At 42.0% G+C, this 26,572-nt stretch overlaps 1 protein-coding gene across 7 annotated transcripts in view; it reads left to right on the forward strand.

The window, feature by feature from the left end:
* The window catches only part of TPD52 (tumor protein D52), a 111,096-nt gene that overhangs the window by 50,978 nt on the left and 33,546 nt on the right, over positions 1–26,572 (forward strand). Inside the window, exon 1 of one of the 7 annotated variants that reach the window (XM_025922592.2) lies at positions 20,523–21,089. The exons of 4 other annotated variants lie outside the window; for them this stretch is intronic. In XM_025922592.2, coding sequence (XP_025778377.1) covers positions 20,966–21,089 — 124 coding nt within the window. In that variant the 5' untranslated portion in view covers positions 20,523–20,965. Of the gene's footprint in view, positions 1–20,522; positions 21,090–26,572 lie in introns of those variants that run through there. 2 more of the 7 variants (XM_086694965.1, XM_086694966.1) reach the window with 2 other exon arrangements.

Here is a 26,572-nt window from a genome sequence, read left to right on the forward strand (position 1 = left end):
TTTAATGTTTATTTATTTTTGAGAAAGAGACAGAGTGTGAGTGGGGGAGGAGCAGAGAGAGAGGGAGACACAGAAGCCGAAGCAGGCTCCGGGCTCCGAGCTGTCAGCACAGAGCTCGATGCAGGGCTCGAACTCACAAACCGTGAGATCATGACCTGAGCTGAAGTCGGACACTTACCAACTGAGCCACCCAGGCGCCCCCACACTATCTTCATTACTGTAACTTTGTAGTAAGTTTTGAAATTGGAAAGTGTGAGTCTTCCAACTTACTCTTTTTTCAAGATTGTTTTGGCTATTTTAAGTGCCTTGGATTTCCATAGGAATTTTAGAATTAATGTGTAAATTAATTTATGCAAAGAAATCTGCTGTGATTTTGATAGATATTGCATTGAATCTGTAGATTGATTGGGGGATATTGTCACCTTAACAATATTAAAAGTCTTTTGATACATGAATATGGGATATCTTTCCATTTATTTACAGCGTCTTTGATTTCTCTCTATAATATTTTGTAGTTTTTGAGTATAAGTTTTATACTTCATTTTTAAGTATATTTTTTTAAGTGGCATTCTTTTTTTAAAGTTTTTTTTTTTTTTAAGAGATCTCTACACCCAATGCAGGGGCTTAACCTTACTGAGATCAAGAGTCACATGCTCTTCTGACTGAGCCAGACAGGTGCTTCTCTGCTGCTATTATGAAATGGAACTTTTTCTTAATTTCATTTTCAGATTATCCATTGTAATTATATAGATATGGGTTAATTTTTTTATATGGATCTTGTATTCTGCAAACTTACTGAACTCATTTATGAGTTTTAATAGTTCTATAGGCAATTCCTTAGTTGTTCTATGTATTAGATCATTTCATCTGCAAACAGATAGTTTTCATTTTCATGATAGGTGCCCTTCATTTCATTTTCTTGCTTAAGTGTCCTGGCTAGAACTTCAGTACAATGTTGAATAGAAGTGGTGAGAGTGGACGTCCTATCTGGTTCCTGATCTTAGCGGAAAACCAATCTTCCCATCTTCTGCCAATAAGTAAGGTGTTATCTGTGTGTGTGTGTGTGTGTGTGTGTGTGTGTGTGTGTGTGTGTGTGTGTGTGTTTGTGTGTGTGTTTAGAGACACAAAAGTGCTTGAGTGGGGGAGAGGAAAAGGGGGAGAGAGAGAAAAAATCTTAAGCAGGCTCCATGCTCAGTGCAGAGCCTGATGAGGGACTTAATCCCATAACCCTGGGACCATGACCTGAGCCAAAATTATGAGTCAGAGCAACAGCTGAGCCACCCAGGCGCCCCTAGCTGTGGTTTTCATATAGATGCCCTTTATCAGGTTGAAGTTCTCTTACATTCTGAGTTGGTTGAGTGTTTTTATTATAAAGGGGTGACGAATCTTGTCAAATGCCTTTTCTGCATTTCTTGTGTCTATTGTGATGATCAAATGTTTTTAGGCCTTTTACTGTTGGCATGATATATTACGTTGATTTTTAGATGGTCAGTCAACCTTGCATTCCTGGAATAAACCCCACTTGTTCATGTTATAAATTCCTTTTGTGTGTTGCTGGGTATGGATTTACTAGTATTTTGAAGATTTTTGTGTCATGTTTATTCTAGAGATATTGATCTATAATTTTTTGGTGGTAAATTTGTCTGATTTTGGTATCGGGGCAATACTAGCCTCACAGAATGAGTTGGATAGTGGTCCTTCCTCTTCAGTTTTTTTTTTTTTTTTTTTTTTTTTTTTTGGAAAAGGTTGTAAAGAATTGGTATGAACTCTTTAAATATTTGGTACAATTCACCAGTGAAGCCATCTGGGCCTCGAGTTTTCCTTGTGGGTAGTATTTTGTTTACTAATTCAATCTCTTTACTTGTTAGAGTTATTTTCACACTTTCTATTTATTCTTAAATCAGTTTGAGGATTTTGTGTCTTTCTAGATATTTGTTCATTCCACCTAAGTTCTTTAATTTGTTGGTGTGTAATTGTTCATATAAAGGAATAGTATTCCTTTATAATCCTTTTTATTGTTATTGTTGGTAATAATGACCTTCTTTTATTTCTCATTTTAGTTTTGCCTTGCTTTTTTAAGCAAGCTTTTTAAAGCTTTATGTTTTAGAAATTTAAAAAGATTTAACTAATTTTTTTAACAACATAGTATTCCATAATTAACCTATTTGTGATATTAACATTTATAAATAATGCCTCAATTAGTATTCTTTTATATATTTTGGTGTATTTTTGGTGACACTGTGTGTCTGAGGGTACGTTTTTAGCAGTTGATCTGCTAGGTAAAAGGGATGTCACGTTTGTCATGGTCAGTATTAGTAGTAATTAACAAATTGCCCTTCCTTGAGTTTGAACCAATGTGGATGAGAGTGTTTTTCAGTCTTGCCAGCACTGAGAATAATGTAACTTTTTTATATTTGCGCCTCTGATTTGTGAACATTTTTGTCTTATTTTGATTTACATTCATTAATGAGATTAAAATTTTTTTCATATATTGGGTTATTTATGTTTATCTAGAACTAATTTTATATCCATTACTCTTTTTTATTGGGTTATTGATCTTAATAAATGTTTTGTTCTGTTAAGGAAATTAGATTTTGTGAAATGTCTTCTAAATATTTTTTCCCTGTTTATAGTTTCATTTAACCTCATTGGATATTTTTGTTTTGTAGAAGTTTTATATTTTTATGTGGTTAGATTTGTGTACCTATTCCTTTTCTGGCTATGGCTTATGTCAAGTTCATGTTCTTTTTTTTAAATAATTTTTTTAATGTTTATTTATTTTTGAGAGAGAGACAAAGTGTGAACAGGAGAGGGGCAGAGAGAGAGAGGGAGACACAGAATCCGAAGCAGGCTCCAGGTTCTGAGCTGTCAGCACAGAGCCCGATGCGGGGCTCGACCTCACGAACAGCGAGATCATGACTTGAGCCAAAGTCAGATGCTTAACTGACTGAGTCACCCAGGCACCCCACAAGTTCATGTTCTTAACTACTGTTAATTGATACCTCCTGTGTTATTAGGCTCTTTTAGGCTTGAAGAAACGGATATGCTCGGTTTAACTCAGTTGATGGCTTTTATTGTAAAAATTCACAGAGAATAGGAAAAATAGGATAAGCCACATAATCAGGTTGTGTTGTTGGAACATGGACATAGTCTGGGAATTAGTCCATAGGTCTGTTCTCTGCAGGTAGGTTAGTAGAAAATCCAGAAATTGTCTCCTTGGAGTGGACCTTTGCAAAGTCTTTGAAATATTTGAAAAAGACACCATTTCAGAGGTCTTGGAGAATGGCTGAAACAAGTGTGATGTTGATAGATGAAAGTGTTCTAGAATAGGGTGAGGCATTCCTGGAGGAGGGGGTCTATGAACAAGGACAAAAAATGAAGAAAGACAAATGCTGATTCCCTGGATTTCTGGGTCTTACTTAAGGGGAGTAAGGATGGGGAAAGGTCAGTCAGTGTCCAGAATCCTTGAGAGGATGCCTGGACTTTGATAATCAGTGGAGCTACTGAAAGGTTTAGATCCGGACATTCATTTAATAAATACTCATTTGTGTCAGACACTGTTCTAGGCACTTAGGGATATACCAATGTATAAATAAACCAAACAAAAAAAATATTCCTTCTGTATAACTTATGTTCTAGTAGGGGAAGATAGTCGATAATCAATATGCAGGGTAAGTATATTATATAGTATGTTAGTTAATATATACCACTGAAAGATTAAATAGAGCAAAATCAAGGGTTATGTGTGTAGGGGGGGGAGGGGAGGAAAGAGTATAGTGTGATTTTAAATGGGTGGTCTATGTTATATCTGTGTCCTAATGTGGTAAGGATCAAATACATTAATTTATGTGAAGTTTAGAACACTGCTTGTCACATAGTAAGCATTTAGTTTTAGATACAATTGGTTTTGTTTTTACTGAATCATAATTTCTGAAGGTGAGGCCAGTAATCTTTTTCTTTTTTAATGTTTATTTATTTTTGAGAGAGAGGTAGAGCACTCGAGAGTGGGGGTGGGCAGAGAGAAAGGGGGACAGAGGATCCAAAATGGGCTCTGTGCTGACAGCAGGGAGCCCAGCATGGGCCTCAAACTCACAAACCATGAGATCATGACCTGAGCTGAAATCGGACGCTTAACCAACTGAGCCACCCAGGTACCCCGGTAGACTTCATTTTCAATAGTCACCTTGGGTGGCTCATTTGCTCATGTTCTACAGGATATACTGTTAATACTGTTAATACTTCCAGTCCTGTGATTTTTATTAGACTATGAGTCAATTAATTTAGTTTTAATTTTCCAGATAGAGTGGTTTATTAGCAATAAATGCCATTGTTTACTGAGTGTCTATGCTGAGCATGTTCTAGGCTGTTTGCAATAACCCTGTGGAGATATCAGCCCAGTTTTACAGATGAGAAAACGGAAGCTTATGCTGATAAACTTGCCAAAGGTAAGACAGCCAGTGACCTGTGGAGTTGTCATTTATGTCCCACTCTGCCTGACTCTGGAGCACTTGCTCCTTCTATGACATCATCTTCTAGTTATTCAGCCTTTTTATCTTGCAAATGTATACTTGATATTCCTGTGCGTTTGTGCAGATTCCTCTGGCTGCCATACTGGAGATAAACCTCAGTGGTTTATTTGTGATAGATGAGTATTTGTGGCAGGTGAGTTACGTCATTCTTGACGTATGATTGAGAACTTAGAAAATTTTTGTCTTTACAAGATGTGCTAGAAGCTTTTCTGTTGGCAAGTTTCATGGGTCACAACTCATTACTGAGGGGGTTTTCTGCACCACTTGTAAAACTAGCACACCCTGCATAGTAGCCAGCCTTCAGGATGGTTTCCAGTGATACTGGTATTCAATTTTTGTGTAGGCATCTCCCGATCAGTACCAGGTTTCGCAGATGGCAGAAAGGATGGTATGTAATGTCCCTTCTAAGATGAGGTTGTAAAAGACTGTGGCTTCTCTCTCTCTCTCTTTCTCTCTCTCTCTCTCTGTCTTTCTTGGTCTCTTGCCCTAAGGGAAACTTTCTGCCAAGTTGTGAGCAGCTCTGTGAAGGGGCCCATGTGGGGAGGAACTAAAGCCTCATGCTGGCAGCTTCTCCAGCCCAGTTAGGACTTGGGAGGTTGCAGCCTTGGCCGATGCCTTGCCTGCAATATCAGAGACACCCTGAGTTAGAACCACCCCACTAAGCTGCTCCCTGCTACCTGGGCTTCCCAAACTGTGAAATAATGAACGGTTTAAGGTTTAAGCTGCTGAATTTTGTAATAATTTGTTAAAAAGCCTCAGGTGGGGCACCTGGGTGGCTCAATCGGTTAAGCGACCGACTTCAGCTCAGGTCATGATCTCACATCTTGTGAGTTCGAGCCCCACGCTGGGCTCTGTGCTGACAGCTCAGAGCCTGGAGCCTGCTTCAGATTCTGTCTCTCTCTCTCTCTCTCTCTCTCTCTCTCTCTCTCTCTCTCTGCCCCTCTCCCACTCACGCTCTGTCTCTCTCTCTTTCTCTCTCAAAAATAAATAAACATTAAAAAAAAAAAGCCTTAGGTAACCAGTCTATGCTCTAATTTTTAGTATGAAGTTCTGAGTTATGCCCTTACATTCCCAACTTCCTGGGACCCCTCAGCTCTCACACACATTCACACGCACGTATTTCACTTGTTTGCCTAATTTACTCCTATATTATGTTTGTTATCTAGATCATCTCTGCTTTCACTCTTTCTCCCCGCTAAGTATGTTGTTGACTGGCTTCCTGGTGCTAAGATATATTTAATAGGAAGTTTGTCACTGTAATACTCAGCATAGCACGTGGTAAACAGCAGGCCAACTGGCTGAAAGGAGCGGACTCTTACCCATTTCTGAGATGCCACATAGTGAACTGTCCTTTGCCAGCAGCCAGAATGAGCCTTGATTCAGATAGTTTCTCAGGGAAGTGGCTTCTAGTTTCTGTTGTAAAAACTCTGTTGGTCTTCAGCTAGAGGGCAGAAGGCCTCACATTGTCTTCTTCTCTCCCTCTGCTTGTTCGTAAGCAGCTGAGTAAACTCTATAAAGGGAAGTCAGTTGGAACAGTGGTTCTGGTTTTGTTTAAAAGTAAGAGAACGTGGCGGAGAAAAATCTCGGATCAGCTTCCTTAAAGCCATCATCTTCCTGTGAAGCAAGTGTTACCATGGTCTCCGGTCTTTCCGAGCTCGTTTCTGAGTGTCACTCTGTCCCTGTGCAGTTACTGCCTTTGATTTCCACCTCTCAAATTTGGAGGCCAGATTTCTCCAGAGGATTATCTCTCTAAATCAAATCCTCTTATGGAGAATCTACATTTGAATTGCTCTCTGTTTTGACCAACATGCTGTTTAAATGTTTAGAACACTACTTAATGGAGATGCTGGGGCCTCGCTTGCCTCCTTAGAAATCCATGGAAGGCAACAAGGGCTGGCTGCCAATATTAATTGTATCATTGGGCTGTGATGGGTCTGCCATCTTGCTAGGCTGTTTTCACTGAATTTTGCCAAGAAAAAAAGACTGAGGATCAAGTATAGGCCTCAAACTTGGCGCCCTACTTCTGTATTCAACAGATTATCTGTTTCTGTTTAGTTTTAGAAAGATGTTAGACCGCTAGCCAGTTTGCAGTCCACTTTCACCTGTGATGGAAGATTCTTTGAAGATGAAAGTACTCTATAAATTTGCAGCATCTTTGGCTGGGGAGCCGATGTTCAAACCACTATGATTTTTTTGTTTGTTTTTCTTTAATACACGCGAGGAATTTAACTAGACTGCTGCTCAGGTTTACTTTGCATTAATAATGGAGCTTGACAATTAAGTCATTTCTTTTATCGTGAGCTCAGAGCTGCCCTGGAAACTACATAGCAGTGTGTCTTCTGTGGTCGTCCTTCAGATACTTACAAAGCCTGGATAACAGTCCAAGCAGGTGGGTTTCAGTGCCCTGTTTTCCCCTGGGCAGAATAGCAGAGTGGGTGAAACATGTTTGTTTGTTTGTTTTCTTCCCCACCTGGTTTTAATTTAAATTAATAGACTATTTTTTAGTGCAGTAGTACGTGTACAGAAATTGAGCAGATAATAGAGAGAGTTCCCGTATCTACCCACCCCTCTGGTTTCTCTCATTATTAACATCTTGTATTTATGTGGTACATGTTATAATTGATTAATATTGACACTTCATTATTAACTTAAAGTCCGTAGTCTGCATTAGGGTTGTACAGTTCAGTGGGTTTGCACAAATGCATTCTGTCATGTATCCGCTGTTAGAGTATCATGCAGAGTAGTTTCACTGCCCTAAAGATCCTCTGCGCTCTGCCTGTTTATCTCGGCCTCCTCCTGGTCCCTGGCAACCACTGAGCTTTTTACTGCCTCCCTAGTTTTGGCTTTTCCAGAACGTGATATAGTCAGAACCATATATTATGTAGTCTTCTTCAGACTGGATCTTTTCACTAAGCGATACGCATTTAAGGTTCTTCCATATCTTTTCACGGCTTAATAGCTCATTTCCTTTTATTGCTGAATAATATTCCATTGTCTAGATGTACTACAGTTTATCTACTCACCTATCGATAGACCTCTTGATTGCTTATGGGTTTGGCAATTACAAATAAAGCTTCTATAAACCTCTGTATGCAGGTTTGTGTGTAGATGTAAGACTTCACCTCACTTAATAAATACCAGGGAGCATGATGGCAGGATCTGAAATAGGTTATTGGTCTGGCAGTACACTCTTGTTCCCTAGTGACTGTTGTCTTGAGGACGATGGCCTCCCTACTGTGATAACCTAACCAGCCTACCTCTGTCTGCCAGGGGCTGCTTATTTTTCATTGGAAATACTTTCTGAACCACTCCGAACACAGAGATCTTGATTGTGGTCTCAGGAAGGAATACTTAAAATGTTTAAGAGCGAATACTCCTTAGTTATGGTTGCTGTGTTTTCATCTCTCCCCTGATGCTCCATTTGAACTTCTTATTTGAGTCTTTCTGGTAGTAAAGTGTGAATGATGGTCTCGACCCTTAAAATTGTATGATCATTACTTTTATTGTGGTAAAATACATTATCTAACACAAAATTTGTGATTTCTATTAACCATTTTTAGGTGTACTGTTGTTTAGCACTAATTACATTTATATTGTCGTGCAGCTGTCACACTGTTTCCAAAATTTTTTCATCCATGGATATGGTCATTTTAAAAAAGGAACGTGGCGAACCTGCATGGCTCAGTCAGTTGAGCATCTGATTCTTGATTTTGGCTCAGGTCATGATCCCAGGGTCATGGGATCGAGCCCCATGTTGGTGTCTGTGTTGAGCATGGAGCCTGCTTAGGACTCTTTCTCTCTTGCTCTACAACTCATGTGTGCACTCTCTCTCTCTCTCTCTCTCTCTCTCTCTAAATAAATAGGTAAATAAATCAATAGAAGAGAAACCTTAAAAATCTATCTGAAGCTCTATTTGGCAAAATATTTCTATCAGTCAACTTCCTCTAACTTTTGCTGCAGTAAAGACCTCCAAATCTCAGTAGCTATCAACAATCTTTATACCCCCCTCATGTTAAATATATATCATTTTCATCTGGCTGGAGCTTAGTCACGTGGCCACATCTAACCGTAAGGGAGGTTAGGAAATGTAGTCTACCTATGTGTGTAGGAATAAGGAAACTTGTTCAGTGATTAATTAGCAGTCTTAGCTGTATTTAGTTCAATTATGAAATCATACACATAGTTCTTTATTTTGATCTTTTAGGGACAATGTAACAGTACTTACATGATTTCTGGATACTTTTCAGGAAAACATTTTTCCGCTCTATGCCCCTTTCCCATTGCCTCTTGAATTATCCTATCCTTTTACCACTGAGAGAGCTTACTGGGATAAATGAAATTATATGCTGTTTCGATAAGTACCTGTTGGGTAATGACTTTTTCAAAAATGGATAAAAGTCAGTAAGAAGCCTTAGTAACCGTAAGTATGGTTGTTATTAAGTGAGATATTTAAAAAATATCTGGTTGGCTCTTAGTCTTGTGTCAGAAGACAGGCTTATCTTAGTAGAAGCCCTCTAGTACTGATTTGGTTTCAAGATAATGGGCTTTTCTTGGGTTTTCCCATTGCATGGGTACTCTACTGTTATCTTAAAAAAATTTTTTTTTATGTTTATTTATTTTTGAGAGAGAGACACACACACACACAGAATGTGAGCAGAGGAGGGACAGAGAGAGGAAGACACAGAATTTGAAGCAGGCTCCAGGCTTGAGCTGTCAGCACAGAGCCCAACATGGGGCCTGAACTCATGAACCAGGAGATCGTGACCTGAGCCAAAGTCGGACGCTTAACCGACTGAGCCACCCAGGTGCCCCTCTACTGTTATCTTTTAAAAAAGTAAAGTATGTGAAATTTGTAATTAAAAATGGCTTTTCTTAACCAGAGTAGCAGGTTCAGATAGAAATGCTATACATTTTGTCATAAGATTATTTCTTAGTGAAATTTAGGAAAAAATGGGCAGTATTTATGGTGTGTGCTTTTTAAATGGTTGATCCTTTGGATCTATCTCACTGACCTGTTATAGTTAGAAGCAAGCTCAGCTGCCTACATGGCTTGGTGGGAGAGTGTTTTGAGCATGTTTAGTATGCCTCCGCTCACTGATGATTGAAGTTCATAGTCAAATGTTAATTTTCAGTAAGTGCCTACTGTTCTCGGGCAACTCTCATTCCCTTAAGGAAAAGTGTTTCCTTTGAGCCTCTAGTTGCTGAGAATAGCTGTGTAAGCACTGTGGAAGTTTTTCCAAATTAAAATTTGGCCCACCAGTTCATTTATTTCTTTTAGGGCTCTGACAATTGGTTGTGTTTATGGACCCCTACAGAGCTCTTTTTAAACACTGTCAGCAAATTGGAGACATTTAGCTTGGGCAAAACCTCTTTATCTTCAGTACTCTTACCATAGGGACCGGCTGGCCTTGCTTTTAAATACATCCTTAATACTCTTAGATGGAGTGGCCTTTCATTTGCTTATTACTGAGCCACTGTTCTAGGCTGTTTATACTATTGTAATTCCAGACTCGAAGTAATTATCCTGTTGAAAAGGCCCTGCAGGTGTATGCCCTGTTGTGACATAGCCAATTTTGTCTTTTGTCTGAATTTGCTTGCTTCGTGCATTGTTACAATAACAGAAAAACAGAAATCAACACCAAAAAGCAAAACCCCTTTGGCTACAAAATCTGTCTCTTATATTAAAAAACATATATATTTAGAAAGTGCTAGGGCCATGTGGAATGACAAATATTTAGAATTTATTTAGTCTTTTATCCTAAGGCAAACTTAGCAGCTGCTATCTAAAGCAAACGTCAGTAAACACCTGGAGTTATCCAAGGGCCAGAATCTCAGGCCCCATTCAGACCTCCTAACTCAGAATCTGTAGTTTAACACGGTCCCCGGGAGTTTTGTGAACATATTGAAGTTTGAGAAGCATTGGTTGGGGAACTTTTACTTGAGCCTGTAATCATGGAAGCCACCAATGGTTGTGAGGGGCCATAAGACTTTAACTCCAACTGTATTTATAAAGTGAAAAATCTGTACATTAGAAATTAATTATCTGGGTACATGATGAACGTTGAGCTATTTTCTATTATCTTCTCGTGTGCTAATGAAACATCTTCAGTCTGAGAACAGTAGTGGCAGCAACATGTCCCAGAAGAATAAGAGATTACCTCATTGGGGGGTGCGCCTGGGTAGCTCAGTCAGATAAGCGTCCAACTCTTGGTTTCGGCTTCAGTCGTGATTTCACTGTTTGAGGGTTCGAGCCCTGCATTGGACTCTGTGGTGGCAGTGCAGAGCCTGCTTGGGATTGTCTCTCCGTCTCTGCCCTTCCCCTGCTCACATACATTCTCTCCAAATAAATAAATAAGTAAATAAATAAGTAAATAAATAAATAAATAAATAAATAAATAAAAAGACTTTTTTTTTTTTTTTAAGATGACCTCAGTGAAAGAGTGAGACCTTTTTGTGTTTTTGGAGTCTAGTCTCTGACTCCTTTGTGATAGAAAATTCAGGCATTCATTCGTTTTCTCAACAGGTTATGGTGTCCTCAGTTAAAGGTCCACCCAGAACATATGTTTGGTAATAGGTTGAGAGAGGGAATGATGTCTCACTGTCATTATAAGTGTAACTCTTGCTCTCTTCATATGTCCAAAAACATTTCTTAGGAAGAAGAATGGTCCCTGGCTTGTCTGTTGGACATGAACTTCAATTTCAGTTATTTTGAGAGGGCAGAAATCTGTTCACCTAGAATATTAGGAGCTCCTGCCAAGTGAGACTTTCTTTGCAAGTCAGTGGGCCAAGAACATGGATTTGTACTTTATAGGAACTCATTTGTCATATAGAGTATTTGCATTTAGGTCTTAATAATTTGAATGTGTTTGCTAATTGCTGCATTTTTATTCTGGAGATGGGACACTGGAGAGGATAGGGTATTCTTATACTGTGCTACAAAAGATTTTTTTCCTCTTGCAGTAAGAAAGAAGGAGAATAATGGCATTTTCGTAAGGCAGTATTTCCTAAAATTCTAGTGTGGTTTCTACTCTGAGGGCTGACATTTGTAAAAGAAAGCCAAAATGATTCAGTTTAGGAATTGAAGCCCCCTTCTCATCTGGGGACCCGTCCCTGCCCTGCCTCCCTTGGCCGTCTCTCTCATGCATACCAGGCACACAAGCCCTACCTTGTCTCCACTGAGTTCTACCCTTTATCCCCCTCCACTGGCCTCTACTTCCCTCATCTGTCATGCACCATCACTTTGACTAAAATTTCTTTGAAAAATCACCAGGACACCAGGTCCCGTGGCTTCTTTGTGAGTCTGTAGCATTTGGTCTTACCTACTTTCTTTCCTCCTGTTATCCCTGTGATGTTGGTCACTTGGATTTTTCTTTGATACTTTTTGCTTTTTCAGAGCCCTTGAGCCACACTACCAAAGTTCAAAACCAACCTTCACCACTTACTAGCCATGTGCCTGGGGAAGTTAGCTTTCATGTGCCTTAGTTTTCTCATCTGTAACATGGGAGTAGAGAATAAAATCTGCCCCATTGGGTTGGTGTGAAGTGCAAAGAAGAATGGCACATAGTAAGGATTTTCTGGGTTCTGCCATCGTCATAACTGTTGGTTCTGCCATCGTCACCATCACCATTATCATCGTCACCACCACCACCATCAAAGGGCACTTCCTGCCCTTTGCAGCCTCTTTGGCTTGCTTCCTACTTTCAGGCGTTCCTACCTTTTTTCTTTCTTTTATTGGACTGCCCTTCTCTTTGGGCTTTTTCTTGACAGTCTTGAGATTCCCACATTGATATCTTTAGCCCTAGCCTTTTTCTGAGCCCCAGAGTCTAATGGTTTGCACACAGAAATCTCCTGAGCATTATAAACAAACCTGCCAAAATGAAATTCATCCTGTGTACTTTTTTTTTTTAATTTTTTTATTTATTATTTTTGAGAGAGAGAGAGAGCAAGCAGGAAAGGGGCAGAGAGAGAGGGAGACACGGAATCGGAAGCAGGCTTCGGGCTGAGCACTCGGGACAGAGCCTGATGCAGGGCTCGAACCCATAGACCGTGAGATCATGACCTGAGCTGTAGTCGACCGCCCAACCGACTGAGCCACCAAGGTGCCCCCATTCTGTGTACTTCTAAAGCCCCCCCTCCTTCCTTCCACTGTTACTCTTTTGTCACCATCTTAATTAATGCAGTCCCCAACTTTCACAGCTCCTCCTGGGGAGAGTCCAGAGTTTAGTCTGTTCCCCCCACACCCTGGTCATCCAATTGGATTTCAGGATTTGTTGATGATCCCTTGGTGGTGTCTTGCAATATGTCTTTCCTTTTCTGTTCCCAGTGTTATTCCCTGGAACACACTCTTTGTATTAGTTTGCTCGGGCTGCTCTAGCAGAATACCTCCAACAGAGTGGCTTAAACAACAGAAATTTATTTTCTCACTAGAGACTGGAAGTCTAAGATCAAGGTGCTAGCAGAGTCGATTTCTGGTGTGGGCTCCCAGATGTCTGTCTTCTTGCTGTGTCCTTACATGGCCTTTCCTCTATGTGTATATGCCTCCCTGGTGTCTTGGCTTCTTCTTATAAGGATACTATTCTTATTGGGTTAGGACCCTACCCTAGGACTTCATTTAACCTTAATTAGTTTCTTAAAGGCCCCATATCCAAGACAACAGCCACAGCGGAGATTAGGGCTTGAACATGTGACTTTTGTGTTGGGTCACAATCCAGTTCATAACACCCTTGGTGCTGCTGACGGTTTCACTGACTTCCCATCTCCCCTCTGTATCCATCTTCCTATGGAGGCAGGAATGATCTTTCCAAAGTGCAGCTCTGACCATCTCCCTCCCACTGCTGAGAACTTGAGACGGCCCCCCATTGCTCTGAAGCAGTATGAGGAGGATTACTGCTAGGAGACTTCGGGGACTTTCATTTCTCGATTCCTTACGTTCACTCATCTGGAGATGGGAGATAACATTACTACCCCCGTGTTGCCGTAAGGATGAAATGAATGCTAACGAGTAGTTGTGGTTTTATTATTGTAAAAAATTACATTCACATTCCTCAGCCTGCCGTTTGAGGTCCTCCATCACTTTGTCACTCCGAGGGCGGTCCTGTGCTCTTTTTGGGTTCCCAGACCCTCTAACAATGTGTGGGGAACCTACCCCACATGTAACACGAAACACTTCTCAAACAGCAGCAGGGTGTCCAAGAGTTCAAGCAGGCCTGACACTGCCTACCCAGAGATAGAGTCACATTCCAGGGGTTAAGGGATCAGCCCTACAACACTGTCACTCCAGCCCCCCTGCAGATGCCAGGTGCTTACCTGTGCTTTGTGCTTCTGACCTGGCCTGCTGCAGGTTGGAGGTTCCACTGACCTGCTTGGGTTTGAATAATGTGCTCGAGCAGCCTACAGAACACAGGGACACACATTTACCAGTGTATTAAAGGGTACAGTAAAGGATATAAATCAACAGCTGGATGATGAGATTAGGGTGAGGTGTTCGAGAAGGGCGCCCATGCTCTCTCAGAATGTGCCATTCTCCCCAAGTCCACCGTTCACCAGCCTGGAAGCGTACTGAGACAAGACCTCTTGGGTTCTTATGGAGGCTTCTTTGCATAATCATGATTGGCTAAGGCTGCCATTATCTGATTAAATCTCCAGCCTCCCCAGTGATCAGGGGTGGGGTGGGGGTGGGACCGAAAGTTCTAACCCTCTGGTCACATGGTTGGTTCTTCTGGCAATCAGCCACTGCTTTGGGGTGGGGTCCTAAAGTCACCTTCCTTACAAACAAGAGACACCCATTTCACCTGTATGGCTGTGTCCGCAGCGTTTTTCTGGAACTGTGGCTGAAGACCAAATACACCTGGTCACGTGAATGGCCAAATCCGCATTTCTTATATCGCACATGCCCGCAGCCTCCATCACCTGGGGCTTGTTAGTGATGCAGCCTCTGCATTGTAATTAGATCCTCAGGCCCTTTGAATGTGATGTTCTGGCTCATCACCGGGTTCTTAACTACTGTCCGGCTTTCTCCTGCTACAGAAAGAATACAGGCTTTGGAGGCAGACCACCTGTTTCCAGATGCCAGCTACTTCACCTGCTAGCTTCATGTGGGTATGGATGTTTACAAAAACTCTCTGCCTTGGTTCCCATCAGAAAACAGCCCATAACACCCACCTCCCAGAGATTTTGAGGCTTCCTTGAGGAAGTATGTAAAAATGGAGCATCATCTTTTGTGATTCTAAGTTGAGTTTCAGATTTAAAACTAAGTACTTTTTTGTTCTTGGCTCATGGTACTCTGTGTGTGCGCGTGTGTGTGTGTGTTTTGGTCAAGGTTTGCTCATGTGGCACTAGTGGGGGAAGGAAGGTGGTGTTCACTGACACCTGCCCCCCTCCATCTCCCTCCTCTCTGTCCTGACTGTGGAACAAGGTCCTCCTGGCCTTCCTCAGGAAAGATGTGACCTGCAAAGGATGCGATGGTGAGCCTTTTTGTTCGGGAGAGGGTTCATGAGCTGCTGCTTCACTGGAAGGTGGAGAGGATTCTTTCAGGTCTCAGAAGTGGCTAGGAACCAGGAGAGCCTGGGTATCTGATCTGTGACCATAAGTAAATTCTGTTGTGCTGCCTCCCCTTATATTGTTGTGAGAAGGGACCCGCTCCTCTCTGCCCCAGCTCCTTCAAGGCTGCTTGAGCTGATGCAGAGGTCTTCTCAGTCATTCAAAAACACTTTTCTTTTTTGAAATCTACAGAAAGTTTGCAAGAATACGAATGGTAAAAACACCTGCATACTCTATCCGTGTTATTCATTCGCTGTTAACATTTTACCCCATCTGCTTTATCATTCTGTGTGTGTGTGTGTGTGTGTGTGTGTGTGTGTGTGTGCGTGTGCATATACACTCATATAGTATTTTCTGAATCATATGAGAGGAAGGTGCATCCATCCATACATGGCCCTTTGCTGCTAAATCTTTTGGTTTGTATTTCTGAAGAGTTGGGATATTCTCTTATATAATCCCAGTACAGTTTCAACTTTGGTAAATTTGACATTGATAGAATACTTTTATCTAATCTGCCTTTTTATTCCCATTTTTGTAACTGACCCAGTAGTGTCCTTCATAGGATTTCTTTTTCCTTTTGGTTCAAGGCCTTCAACAGATCGGATGAGGCACATTCACCTTGGGGAGGGCAATCTGCTTTACTCAGTGTCTACCGATTCAAATGTTAATCTCATCCGCAAACACCCTTGCAGATGCAACTACAATAATGTTTAATGAAATATCTGGGCATTTTGTGGCCCAGTCAGGCTGACACACAAAGTTAAGCGTCACATATGGACTCTTGGATTCTTGATTTATAATCCACTGCTCTCTTTAATTATGTCGGTGGTTAAATTGTTGTATATTTGGCCAGCTGGAGCTCCTTCCAGCTGTCTGCTGTGTTAGTGTGATTCGTCCATAATGTCTAGTATCAGTGGCCTGCCCTATTATTGGATAATTACATTGCCTGTGTGCCCTTCAAGGTCCCTCTAGGTAAATTTTTGTATGTGTCATGTAGCTTTTACATCAGACTATCCCTTAAATATCTCTTCAAATTAGGGATGAGTGAAGTGCTAATAGGAAGTTAGAAACTTAATATTCTTTACAGTCATTTTTACTTACTCTGTTTCTATTTGCAATAACATGAGTCATCTAATGGGTTATTCTTCTGTAGTATGCATTTTCCTGGCTGTACTAAATTAAGTTCTGAGCTGCCCATAGGCTCCCTCTGCAGGCACTACAGTGCATAAACACTTTCCTGGGGTTGTGGGATAGATTTCTTCTGCCCATTTTCTCTTTTGATTGGTTCGTTACTCTACAGTTTTTACACAATTATGGATCATACAGTACAAACAGTTTTGGATCCTGATTTGTCTCAAAAATATATTTCCTTATAAATCTATACATTTCTACATCATCATGTTAATGTTTGGATAATTTCCTATTAGATGAATTAAATTTAACATTTAAATAACTTCATTTTAGTAGGCATTTGTATTTATATCTTCCCCATTTTATTTTTTTAAATTTTGTTTAATCTTTATTTATTTTTGAGAGAGAGACAGCATGTGTGCAGGGGAAGAACAGAGAGAGGGAGACACAGAATCCCAAGCAGGCTCTGGGCTCAGAGCTGTCAGGACAGAGCCTGACATGGGGCTTGAACTCACAAACTGTGAGATCATGACCTGAGCCAAAGTCGGACGCTCAACCAACTGAGCCACCCAGGTGCCCCAATTTTTCCCCATTTTACAGAGCACTAAAATGAATATTCCTCGTGTGATACACCACTCATAGGGCTTGAACATAGAACTTGTGTGTTGGGACACAATTCAGTTCATAACACCCTTGAGTGCTGACCACTCATATGTGACTTATTAAGCTGAGCTTGACTAGTGGTAGGAATTTGCCAGAGAAAAGACATTCCAGTTTGGGAAAATTGCCTAATCCCAGTTTAGGATGTTTTCAAGAAACCGGAAAATCAAGTTTGGCTGATCCACGGTGGAGCAATAGTGAGAAATGGTTGGAAAGTAGGTATTGTGGGAGTCTTTCCAATTTTAACTACAAGTGAAGCGGAACAGAAATTTACTTGTTTGATGGGAATTCCAGGGTAGCTGGATCAAGGGGTTCAGATGCTGGTGCTCCATCCCTTACTGGTTTCCTTTCTCCTGTCATCTCGTCCCAGTCTCAGCACTCGTTCTCTTGCCTCTAGGCAGGAGGAGAGAAGAACCTGACCCTCCCAATAGATATCCAACAGCTCGGGTCACAGGAATTGTCACTTCCCCCAGTATTCATTGAGTAAGTGTTAGGGAAGGCCTGTAGTTGGCACTGTTTGGGTCAGCTGTCTGCCACTAGCGCAGTCCCTGTAAACAAGGGGCCAGGGTATCCGGGTGGACCAGATCTGAAGCACAAGCCCATGCCTAAGGCCAGGGAGTAGGTGGGAATTATGGCAGACCGTCCCCCAGGGAGCAGGGGAGCATGAGACATGAAATTCCTCGAGGAAAAGAGAGTGTTTAAATAGACAGCACTGCAGACCTGGACAGTCATGGCACGTCTTTACCAGAACATTCTAGGTCAGTCTGAAAGTAGGGTGTGGTCGGTGAGAGGGGGAAAAGAGGGAAAGGATGAAGAAAGCATACAATACGAGTTGGACGAACAGCTCCTGGTTGTGTTTCCTTCTATAGAGCAGGAGTGCTTGGAAGCGATTCCTGTGAGGTCAGGCCTAGGTGAGTCAGGATGGCACATTTAGAGTCAGGAATAGGAGAAGGAAAAGCAGGGAATTCAGTCGTAGGCTTGTTGATTTTGAAGTACTTCTGGAATTCCCAGTGGAAAGGTCCAGCAGGACAGAACCACATCTTACCTGGTATTTCCTTCCTTGGGCTGTGCCAGCAGACTCCTTCAGAGCGCCCTCCCGGTAGCCTCTACTTACAGTGCGTCCTATTTGCCACTTCCGGTGTCATCTTTATAAAGCTTCTTATCCTCCCTCCACCTGGCTCAGACACCCTCAGCGGGTTTTTTTTGCACGCTATATTAGGTATAGAAGTTTGTCACTCAAGGTCTTTAATGGTTTGTCCTCAGGCTACATTTCCAGTTTTTATATCTTACAGCTCCCTTCTACTTGGGTACATGAATCTTGAGTCAACTGAATTTTTGCCATTCCGTTCACATAGCCCATGCTTTTCCCACCTCTGGTCTTCCATTCTCACTTTTCTTACCTGCTGGCATGTCTTGACTGGGATCTGACTGGAGAGCTACGGCTGGCTCAGAGAGACATGATGTTACCCCAAGATGGCACCTAAGCAGGTAGGATAGAGATTTCAGACGTCAGTTAAATGCTAAATCCTCATGTTTTAGAAATAAGGTTTCCAGTGTCAGCATGAGCCGTTATTTGATTTCTTCATTTCACACTGGTTAGAGCCAGCACTTCAGGGTAGGCATCACAATAGAGAACTCAGCGCCTCCCCTGAAGGGGAGGACAGGGAGGCACAGGCGGACTGGGAAGGGGGACTGTCACACTGTGTGCTGCTGTTGCAGTGAGTGCTGGGGGGTGGGGAGGGTACAGAAAGTGGGAGAGCTTCTGAGGAAAGGTAGCATTTCTGTCTGAGTCTTGAAGGATGAATGACTTCAGCAAGCAGAAAAAAGGCAGCATTTCAGGCAGAGGATGTAACCTGGATGTCTGCACTGAAGGTCAAGGACGTGGGATTTTGGAGGGATCCCACCCTCCAAATCCATTTGGAGGGATTTTGGAGCAGTGTGGAGGTGGCCATGGTTTGCATTGTATGTGTGTCAGTGCCTAAATATCTTGTGCCTTAGTTTGGACTGCTGTAATAAATTATTATAGACTGAGCGGCTTATCTCAACAGACATTTATTTCTCATGGTTCTGGAGGCTGGGAAGTTCAAGATCAAGGTGCCAGTTGATTAGATTCCTGGTGAGAGCCCTTTTCCTGGTTGCCACATGCTGTCCTCTTGTGTCCTCACACGGTGGTGAGAGAGAGCTAGAGCTAGCTCTCTTCTTACAATGACACTCACTCCATCCAGAGGTGCCATCTTCCTGGCCTCATCTGAATCCAGTCACCTCCCAAAGGTCCCAGCTCCTACCACCATCACATTGAGTGAGGGGTTCAGCATATGAATTTTCAGCCCGTAACACTTTGTAATACTTGTGGCTCTAGGAGGAAGAGCAAGTATTGAGAGGGAGAACTGTTTTTTCTACCAGTTATTTAGTGGCCAAATGCAGAGAGTATTGAGAGGGCCAGGGACCTCATCAACCACATCGAGAGGGCCAGGGACCCCCCCGTCAACCACACTCTAATCCAGGGGCATGATGCCCATCCCATTGAGGTAAGAGATACCTTGGATTTCAAGAAACCAGACAATTCATTTTTTTTCAAAGAATAATAATAATAAAGAAGTCATTATATTCTATTTCTAAATATAGACTTGACAGCATTTATAGTTGCTCAAATTTTGCTATCTTTTAGGAAAAAAAGGCGGATTGACTTTTGTTGTTAAAAATAAGCTTTTTAAATTTGTTTTTGCGGGAGAGAGAGAGGGAGAGAGGGAGAGAGGGAAAGAGAAAATGAGAGAATGAGCAGGGGAGGGGCAGAGGGAGAATCCCAAGCAGGCTCCTCTGTGTCAGAGCAGAACCCGGCTAGGGCTCAGACTCATGAACTGTGAGATCATGACCTGGGTCGAAATCAAGAGTCAGATTCTTAACTGACTGAGCCACCTCCTTGCCCCCAGGGAGAGTACATTTTTATCAGGTTGATTTGCAGAGGTAGGATACTGCCTTTTTTTGTTATGTAGTGATAGACTGTTGCCCACCTAAGAGAAGGGTTGCCTTTATGTTTACCTCTTTAATAGTAGATGAGCCATTCATAGAAAGTTCTAGAGCTATCACTTGAGCAAAAACCTTGGTTAACATAGAAGGAATCTGCTAATAGACTTGTGTCAAAGAAAACGAATTTGGTGACTAAGACGTTTTGCTTACAAGGTAGCTGACACCCAGTCACTCTGCAGGGCATGCTGTACAAATGGAAATAGGTTTTTCCTGCAATTTGCACACGGGTTTATTGTAGCACCTGCAGGCACATGGCTTAAACAGAGAAGGTGCAGGAATACCTGGGAGCTTTACCTTCAGAGCGGATTCTTCTCTTTGCAGTATATGTAACTAAAACACCCGTCTTTCCAGAAAAGGAAAAGAAAGGGAAAGAAAGAGAAAAGGAGGGGCGGGTGGGAGGACAGACTGAAATTTTTGTTACACTAAGCCAGACATTACTTTAGATAAAGTAATAATGGAAATACAGCTTTATTTCTATACCAAGTTATACTTAGAAAGCTGATCACTAAACCGGGAAGCTTGGCTTTCAGAACTCTGCTGTAATCCAGGGTGGAAAAAACTATCACCCAGATGGCATTTGTAGGAGATTACTGCCTGGTAATCCTTCCTTGTCCTAGAAGATTAAGTCTGGCCTGGTGGTAGTGGTGGTCAGCTGACCGGTGTAAAAAAAAAAAAAAAATGTAGTTTCTTGTAACTGTGCCAGTGTCTGACGTTTGCTTGAACTGTTTGTACATCTGGGAGATACTGCAAAACCTGGCCCTCCTTTGTTTACCCAAGAAAGCTCCGCTCCCCTGTGCTGGTTGTTTCTTTGTTGACTGAAATTAACAGCAGGTGGTGAAGAGCCCTAAGGTTGCTTGAGATAAGTCATTTATTAAACAGGCCTGCTTGTCCTGAGGGTGTGAGGGCTTTGAGAAAGAAATGCCACACCTGGGCCAGGAAGCCAGGCTCTTCAAGCCCTGGGGTTGATTTCTTCAGCAAGGTTGCACATGGCGATGTGACCAGAGCCACACTCACCTGAAGCATATCAGACGGTCATAAAACCATGCGTTCTGCCTTTGTCTGGAACGGACTGTAGAGAGATGGATTTTTATGAAGACTACCAGTCCCCATTTGACTTTGACACAGGAGTGAACAAAAACTACCTCTACTTGTCTCCTAGTGGAAACTCGTCTCCATCCGGATCACCTACTCTGCAGAAGTCTGGTAACTATTAATTTTCCAAAGTTAAATGTGCTGTCATTAAACCTGGACACAACTTGAGGTTTGCTCGGTTTGCTTGGCTTTAAAATTATTAGGGTAAAGATGTACCACGGCGTTGCTGTGTTGAAACTGTGTTGAAACTAAGTTAACAAATCTGTCGTAGATTTCATGCAGCGCTAGATGGCTCATTAAATATTTAGAATATATTTATTTATATGTAAAGTAGGAACTTTGACTTTAAGGGTCATACTATTTATATGAACATTCGAGTTCTTCTGATCACAGTGAGTTCATGGAGCTGATAAATAACAAAAAAGGGAGAATCTGAAGGTCTTTGCTTGTGGTCATCTGTATGTAAATTATGAGGATGCACCCTGATTTTGTCTTTGTTAAGATGAGGCTTAAGACTACATTTCAGGTCCTGTTAGTGGCTGTCCTGGATTTTGTTCTGGAATACTGAGAGCAACATACAGAAATATCTAGACAAGAGATTTTTTTTTTTTTTTTTTTTTTAAGAATTCACTCTTGTTGTACCTTTGGAAGCAGTCACTCCTTGACATGTGCCCCTATGACATTGATTTGAAAGCCAGGTACCGGCAGGGAGAATCTTAGTTTATCAGCCCAAGGCTGGACGCAGCCCTACCACACCGTCCAGGTCACTTCTCTCATTTTGCAGCTAAAGTTTAGACATCACTGAACGACCTTTTCTGTAAAACTAACTCGCCAGAGAAGTGAGCAGATTTTCCTAGAAAGTTAATTTTTTTCCTTATTAATGAAGACAAGGTCATACTTTGCCCTTTGTAAGCCTAAGAAGTGGGTAGTTGAGAACGAAGTGGTAAAGGGTACAGCAGGAAACCTAGTTGTAAGTATTTTGAGTTGTATAGTTGCTAACAGCAGAGCACGTGCTGAAACGACATTCCTCTGTTGGTTGCAGCCATGGCCACCTGTGGGGTGTAGTTTGGATTTCCAGGAAGGGAAATGTTGAAGATAATAAGTTAACGCTGGTTTCTGGAAGTTAGGGACTGGGAGGCAGCTGTTGGACGTCTGCCGGGGGTGTCAGATTGCCGGGAAGCCCTCTCCCCCGCTCCGTTTCCCCTACCCCTGTGGCCAACCTTGGACCTTTGCAATATAGGAGATCCTAGCCCCTAAAAGGATGGCATTGTCCATCCTAACTTCTAAATCCTATTACAGAAAATGCTTCAAGAGCAGCACAGAGTAGGAAGTTCAAGCTCGATGACAGAGTAAAGCCCAAGTGACAGAGGGCTATGGGGAGTCAGGGCTGTAGTTACGTGACTTCAAGTAGATCTTGGCGATCGGTATGCATGGGTTTGAGATTCCTGGGAGGATTTACCCGGCATATTTTAGTTCTTTTCTCTCCTGGCATCTTTTACCACCTTTCACTTTCCCCAGTTGCAGTAATTGCTGCCTTTGGATATTTGCTGTTAAAAATAAAGCAGTTAGGAACACTGAATATGTGTCTCGGCAAATTTCAAACAATTGCCTTCCCAATTCTTAGTCGCCGTCTATAGGAGTCTGGGCTCATGATATTAAAAACAAAATTATATATGAAAAGAAGAGACAAGTGAACAACGAAAACTAAAAACAAACTCATGTACCCACTAGTTTTCAAGTTTAGTAGTTTTCTTTAATTGGAAAAAAGGAGGGGGAGAAAGCATTAAAACAAACAGAAACCACCCTAAGCAGTCATTTAGTAAGAACATGGTGATTCTAAAATAACCATGTAAAAGAGGATCTAGAACAGTAATCAGTAGTCTCTGTGCCCTGGACCCCTCAGGGCACAAGAAGCCTGCAAATCTGTTTGAACATCAAGCATGAGGCATAGATGGAAAGAATACTATGTCTTGGGTGCATTTGTACTCTTTGTATTTCTATGCAGGAGCTTTTAGGAAAGATACATTATAAATACATTTAAAAGTTCACGTGGCTTTTGGTCACTCTGCATTTTCCTTCCTTCCTTCCTTCCTTCCTTCCTTCCTTCCTTCCTTTCTTCCTTTCTTCCTTTCTTTCTTTCTTGTTTCTTTTTTGAGAGAGAGAAAGTGCCAGTGGGGGACTGGCAGAGAGAGAGGGTGAGAGAGAGAATCCCAAGCAGGCTGTGTGCGCAGAGCCCGACGTGGGGCTCGACCTCCTGAACCGTGAGATCATGACCTGAGCTGAAACCAAGAGTGGGATGCTTAACTGACTATCTCCACCCCCCCCCCCCCCCCACCGCCAGGCGCCCTGTACTGTGTATTTTCTTAATCAGCAAACAAGTAGTGCACAAAAGGGACTGATGGTAAAAGGAATCCTACTCAGAAAGGTTGGGAACGCTGATCTGAAAAACATATTCTTTGATATTTATCCAAGCCATGATGGGGCAAGTGAGAAAGTAATGAGATTTCATCTATGGGCAGAATGTTCCTAAGAAGCAGTCTGGGTGGGGGATAGGATGAGGGCCAGTGGCTGGAACAAAGAGAGAGAGGTCTTTTATTAGGGATGTTTAAACTCTGATACAACCAACCCACATTCAGAACATCTTATACTTCTTGACCCACAAACCTTGTAAATACAAATATCAATAACTAAAGCAGAACTCTGTGAAAACAGAACTTTACTGTTTGTGATATCCTCTGATATTTTATCCTATTCCATTTCTTATTTTTAAAATATTCATTTGGTACTGCTAAATGGATTTCACAGCCCATGGTTTGAAAAGCTGATGTATAATTTTCAGAATCTGGATCTAAGTTCCATTAGGGATGTTAGCCTTTTGGGATCAGTGTTCTTCCCTAGCACCTGAAATAGTCCTTGACATCTGTGGCTCAACAAATATTTGATGAATGAATGAATGAGTGAGTGAGTGAGTGAGTGAGTAAATGAATCAGATGAAACTGTCAGGGACTAGTTCACACCCTAGTTCATTTTCCACATGTGGACATTGAGGCCAAGAGAGGTGTTGGGACCCACATTGGGACTCACACTCATCCCTCAGTTCTCAAGCCAATGTTTTTGTTGTTTCTTTTTTGTTTGTTTTTTGTTGTTGTTTTATCACACCATCTTGGCCTCTTTGGTGACAGATATTATAGAACAGGTTAATCATTCAAGGTGTGTAGGGGCACCTGGGTGGCTCAGTCGGTTAGCGTCTGACTCTTGATTTCGGCTCAGGTCATGATCTCAAGGTTCATGAGTTTGAACCCCGCATTGGGCAATTTGATGACAGTGCAGAGCCTGCTTGGATTCTCTCTCTCCCTCTCTCTTTGTCTCTCCCCTGCTTGCACACTATCTCTATCTCAAAAAAGAGAATTAAAAGAATTAAGGGGCACCTAGATGGCTCAGTCATTTAAGCATCCAACTTCGGCTCAGGTCATGATCTCGTGGTTCCTGAGTTCAAGGCCCACGATGGGCTCTGTGCTGACAGCTCAGAGCCTGGAGCCTGCTTCGGATTCTGTGTCTCCCTCTCTCTCTGCCCCTCCCCCACTGCGCGCGCGCACGCGCGCTCTCTCTCTCTCTCTCTTTCAAAAGTAAATAAACATTAAAAAAGAAAAGAAAAGAAAAATCATTTAAGGTGTAGTCTTTCCTGCCACCACAGGCTTTACCATGGGGGTATTTTGTTGATTATTTATGTGCTGCATGGACTTGTACATTCCATTCTGTCTTTGCACTTGCTGGTCAGCACAGCCATCTCTCAGCCAGCGTCCTTTGTTGCGTTTTCAGTGAATACCTACAGAGATAATTTCCTATGTGCTATTTATGTAGAGTCATTCTTCCTCTTAAAAATTTCCTAATGTACAGAATGATGCAGCCCTGTTGTAGAAGACATCTGTGGTTATTTCTAGTGAGTTCGGGAAATAGGATCAGGAGCCACTGAAAAATCTGACCTTTTGGTTACATCGCTGTCGTTTGAACCTGTAAAAACACTGAAAAAACATCAGATTCCTTAGCTCAGAGTCCTTTTCATTCTGTTTCGTTACCTTTTTGGTTTCTACTTGTATCATCTTTCTTTTTAGGGAAAAGGTTATTGTTACTTCTTGAGAGTTTTTCAAAATTAATTGTGAAGGTCTTAAATGGCAAATACTATATGGTTTACAAAATAAAAATGAGAGCACAGTTGAAGTTTCGGAGAACTTCCTTGTTCCTACAGAGGAAATTTAAGAATGAAAGTGACTTCCTCCCTGGGGATCCCCAAATCTCTCCATGGCTGGCTTTTGTGGAGTGCCCTAGTTACTCATGTTACACTTGATTGGGATTGAGAGGTCAGATGGTTCTCAAGTAATCCACTGAAGATCCACCCCCTGCCTTTTTTTTTTTTTTTAGATGAAAGAGATTCAGAGGTCAGTTTAGGAATTTCTGGAGGAGGAGAGTAAAGCATTTGAAAATACTGATGTGTTCTACCTTTGTGATCTTTTCTTCCTCCTCTGCTCTTTCTGTGAAGTTTTGGGAGGGTGACCTTTTTGAGTAGGAAGTTGGCCGCTGATCAGGGCCCTGCTTTCAGAGGTGAGTCTTGGGAGCATCTGGGCGCCAGCTCTCTTTTCCTTTTTGGCCTTCGAACTGCCCACCCCCCCCCCCCCCTTCAGTGGCCCTGACGTTGCCCAGTTAATCTCCAGTTAAGGTTTTGGGTCTTACCCCAAGTGCAGTGGGTCATGTTTCCTAAGCCTTTTGTTCCTTGCTGCCTTGATGACAAGTACTCGACTCATTTTTCTCTCCTACTCTGTTGTACTGTTATCACCACGGGCAAATATGGGAAAATTATAGCCTTAGAAATAGGAAGTTTTCATGGCTTGTGCTACTGAATCTCTTTTCTTCTGAAGAAAATCTGTGTCAAATAGCAGGAGTCAGGTACTCCCTTGCCGTAAGTCACTGGTTTTCAACCTGGGGCAGTTTTGCCTCCTGCAGGCATCTGGCCACAACTAGAGCCAATTTCGAGATGATTTTGGTTGTTACAACTGCTTGTGGCTGTGGGGAGGGACTGCCACTGACATCCAGTGGGTAGATGCCTGCATACCACGTGGATGACGCACAGAACGGCCCTGCCACAAAGAATTGTCCTGCTCAAAATGCCCCTTGTGCTGCCATTGAGAAGCCCTGTTAAGTAGATCCTTTGTTTTTAGGGTCTCCTAAAAGAGAGAAAGGGTCTCGCTTGTTTAGCGTCTCACTTCATTGTGGGGACCTCCACATATTCCTCCCACCTCCGCTGGGATTTTGTTCCATTTGGAAACCAAGAAGGCCCAGAGAGTGGTACCCCCAAGCTCAGACTTTTAAGAGGAAAAATACATTTACCTTGTGATTTTTTTTTTTCTTTTTGGACATTACCACTAAAGGCATTTCAAACTGTGTGTTGTATCTCTGGGTTTAAAAAAAAAGAACACATATTTCCTTTTGCTTGTGCTTAAGTAAAACAACACTTAGGGACTTAAGTTTCTTTCTTTCTTTCTTTCTTTCTTTCTTTCTTTCTTTCTTTCTTTCTTTCTTTCCTTCGACATCATAATGGA

The sequence above is a fragment of the Puma concolor genome, chromosome F2, assembly GCF_028749965.1.
Source record: "Puma concolor isolate L17-30 chromosome F2, mPumCon1.1.hap2, whole genome shotgun sequence".
In the NCBI taxonomy this organism is placed as follows: Eukaryota; Metazoa; Chordata; class Mammalia; order Carnivora; family Felidae; genus Puma; species Puma concolor.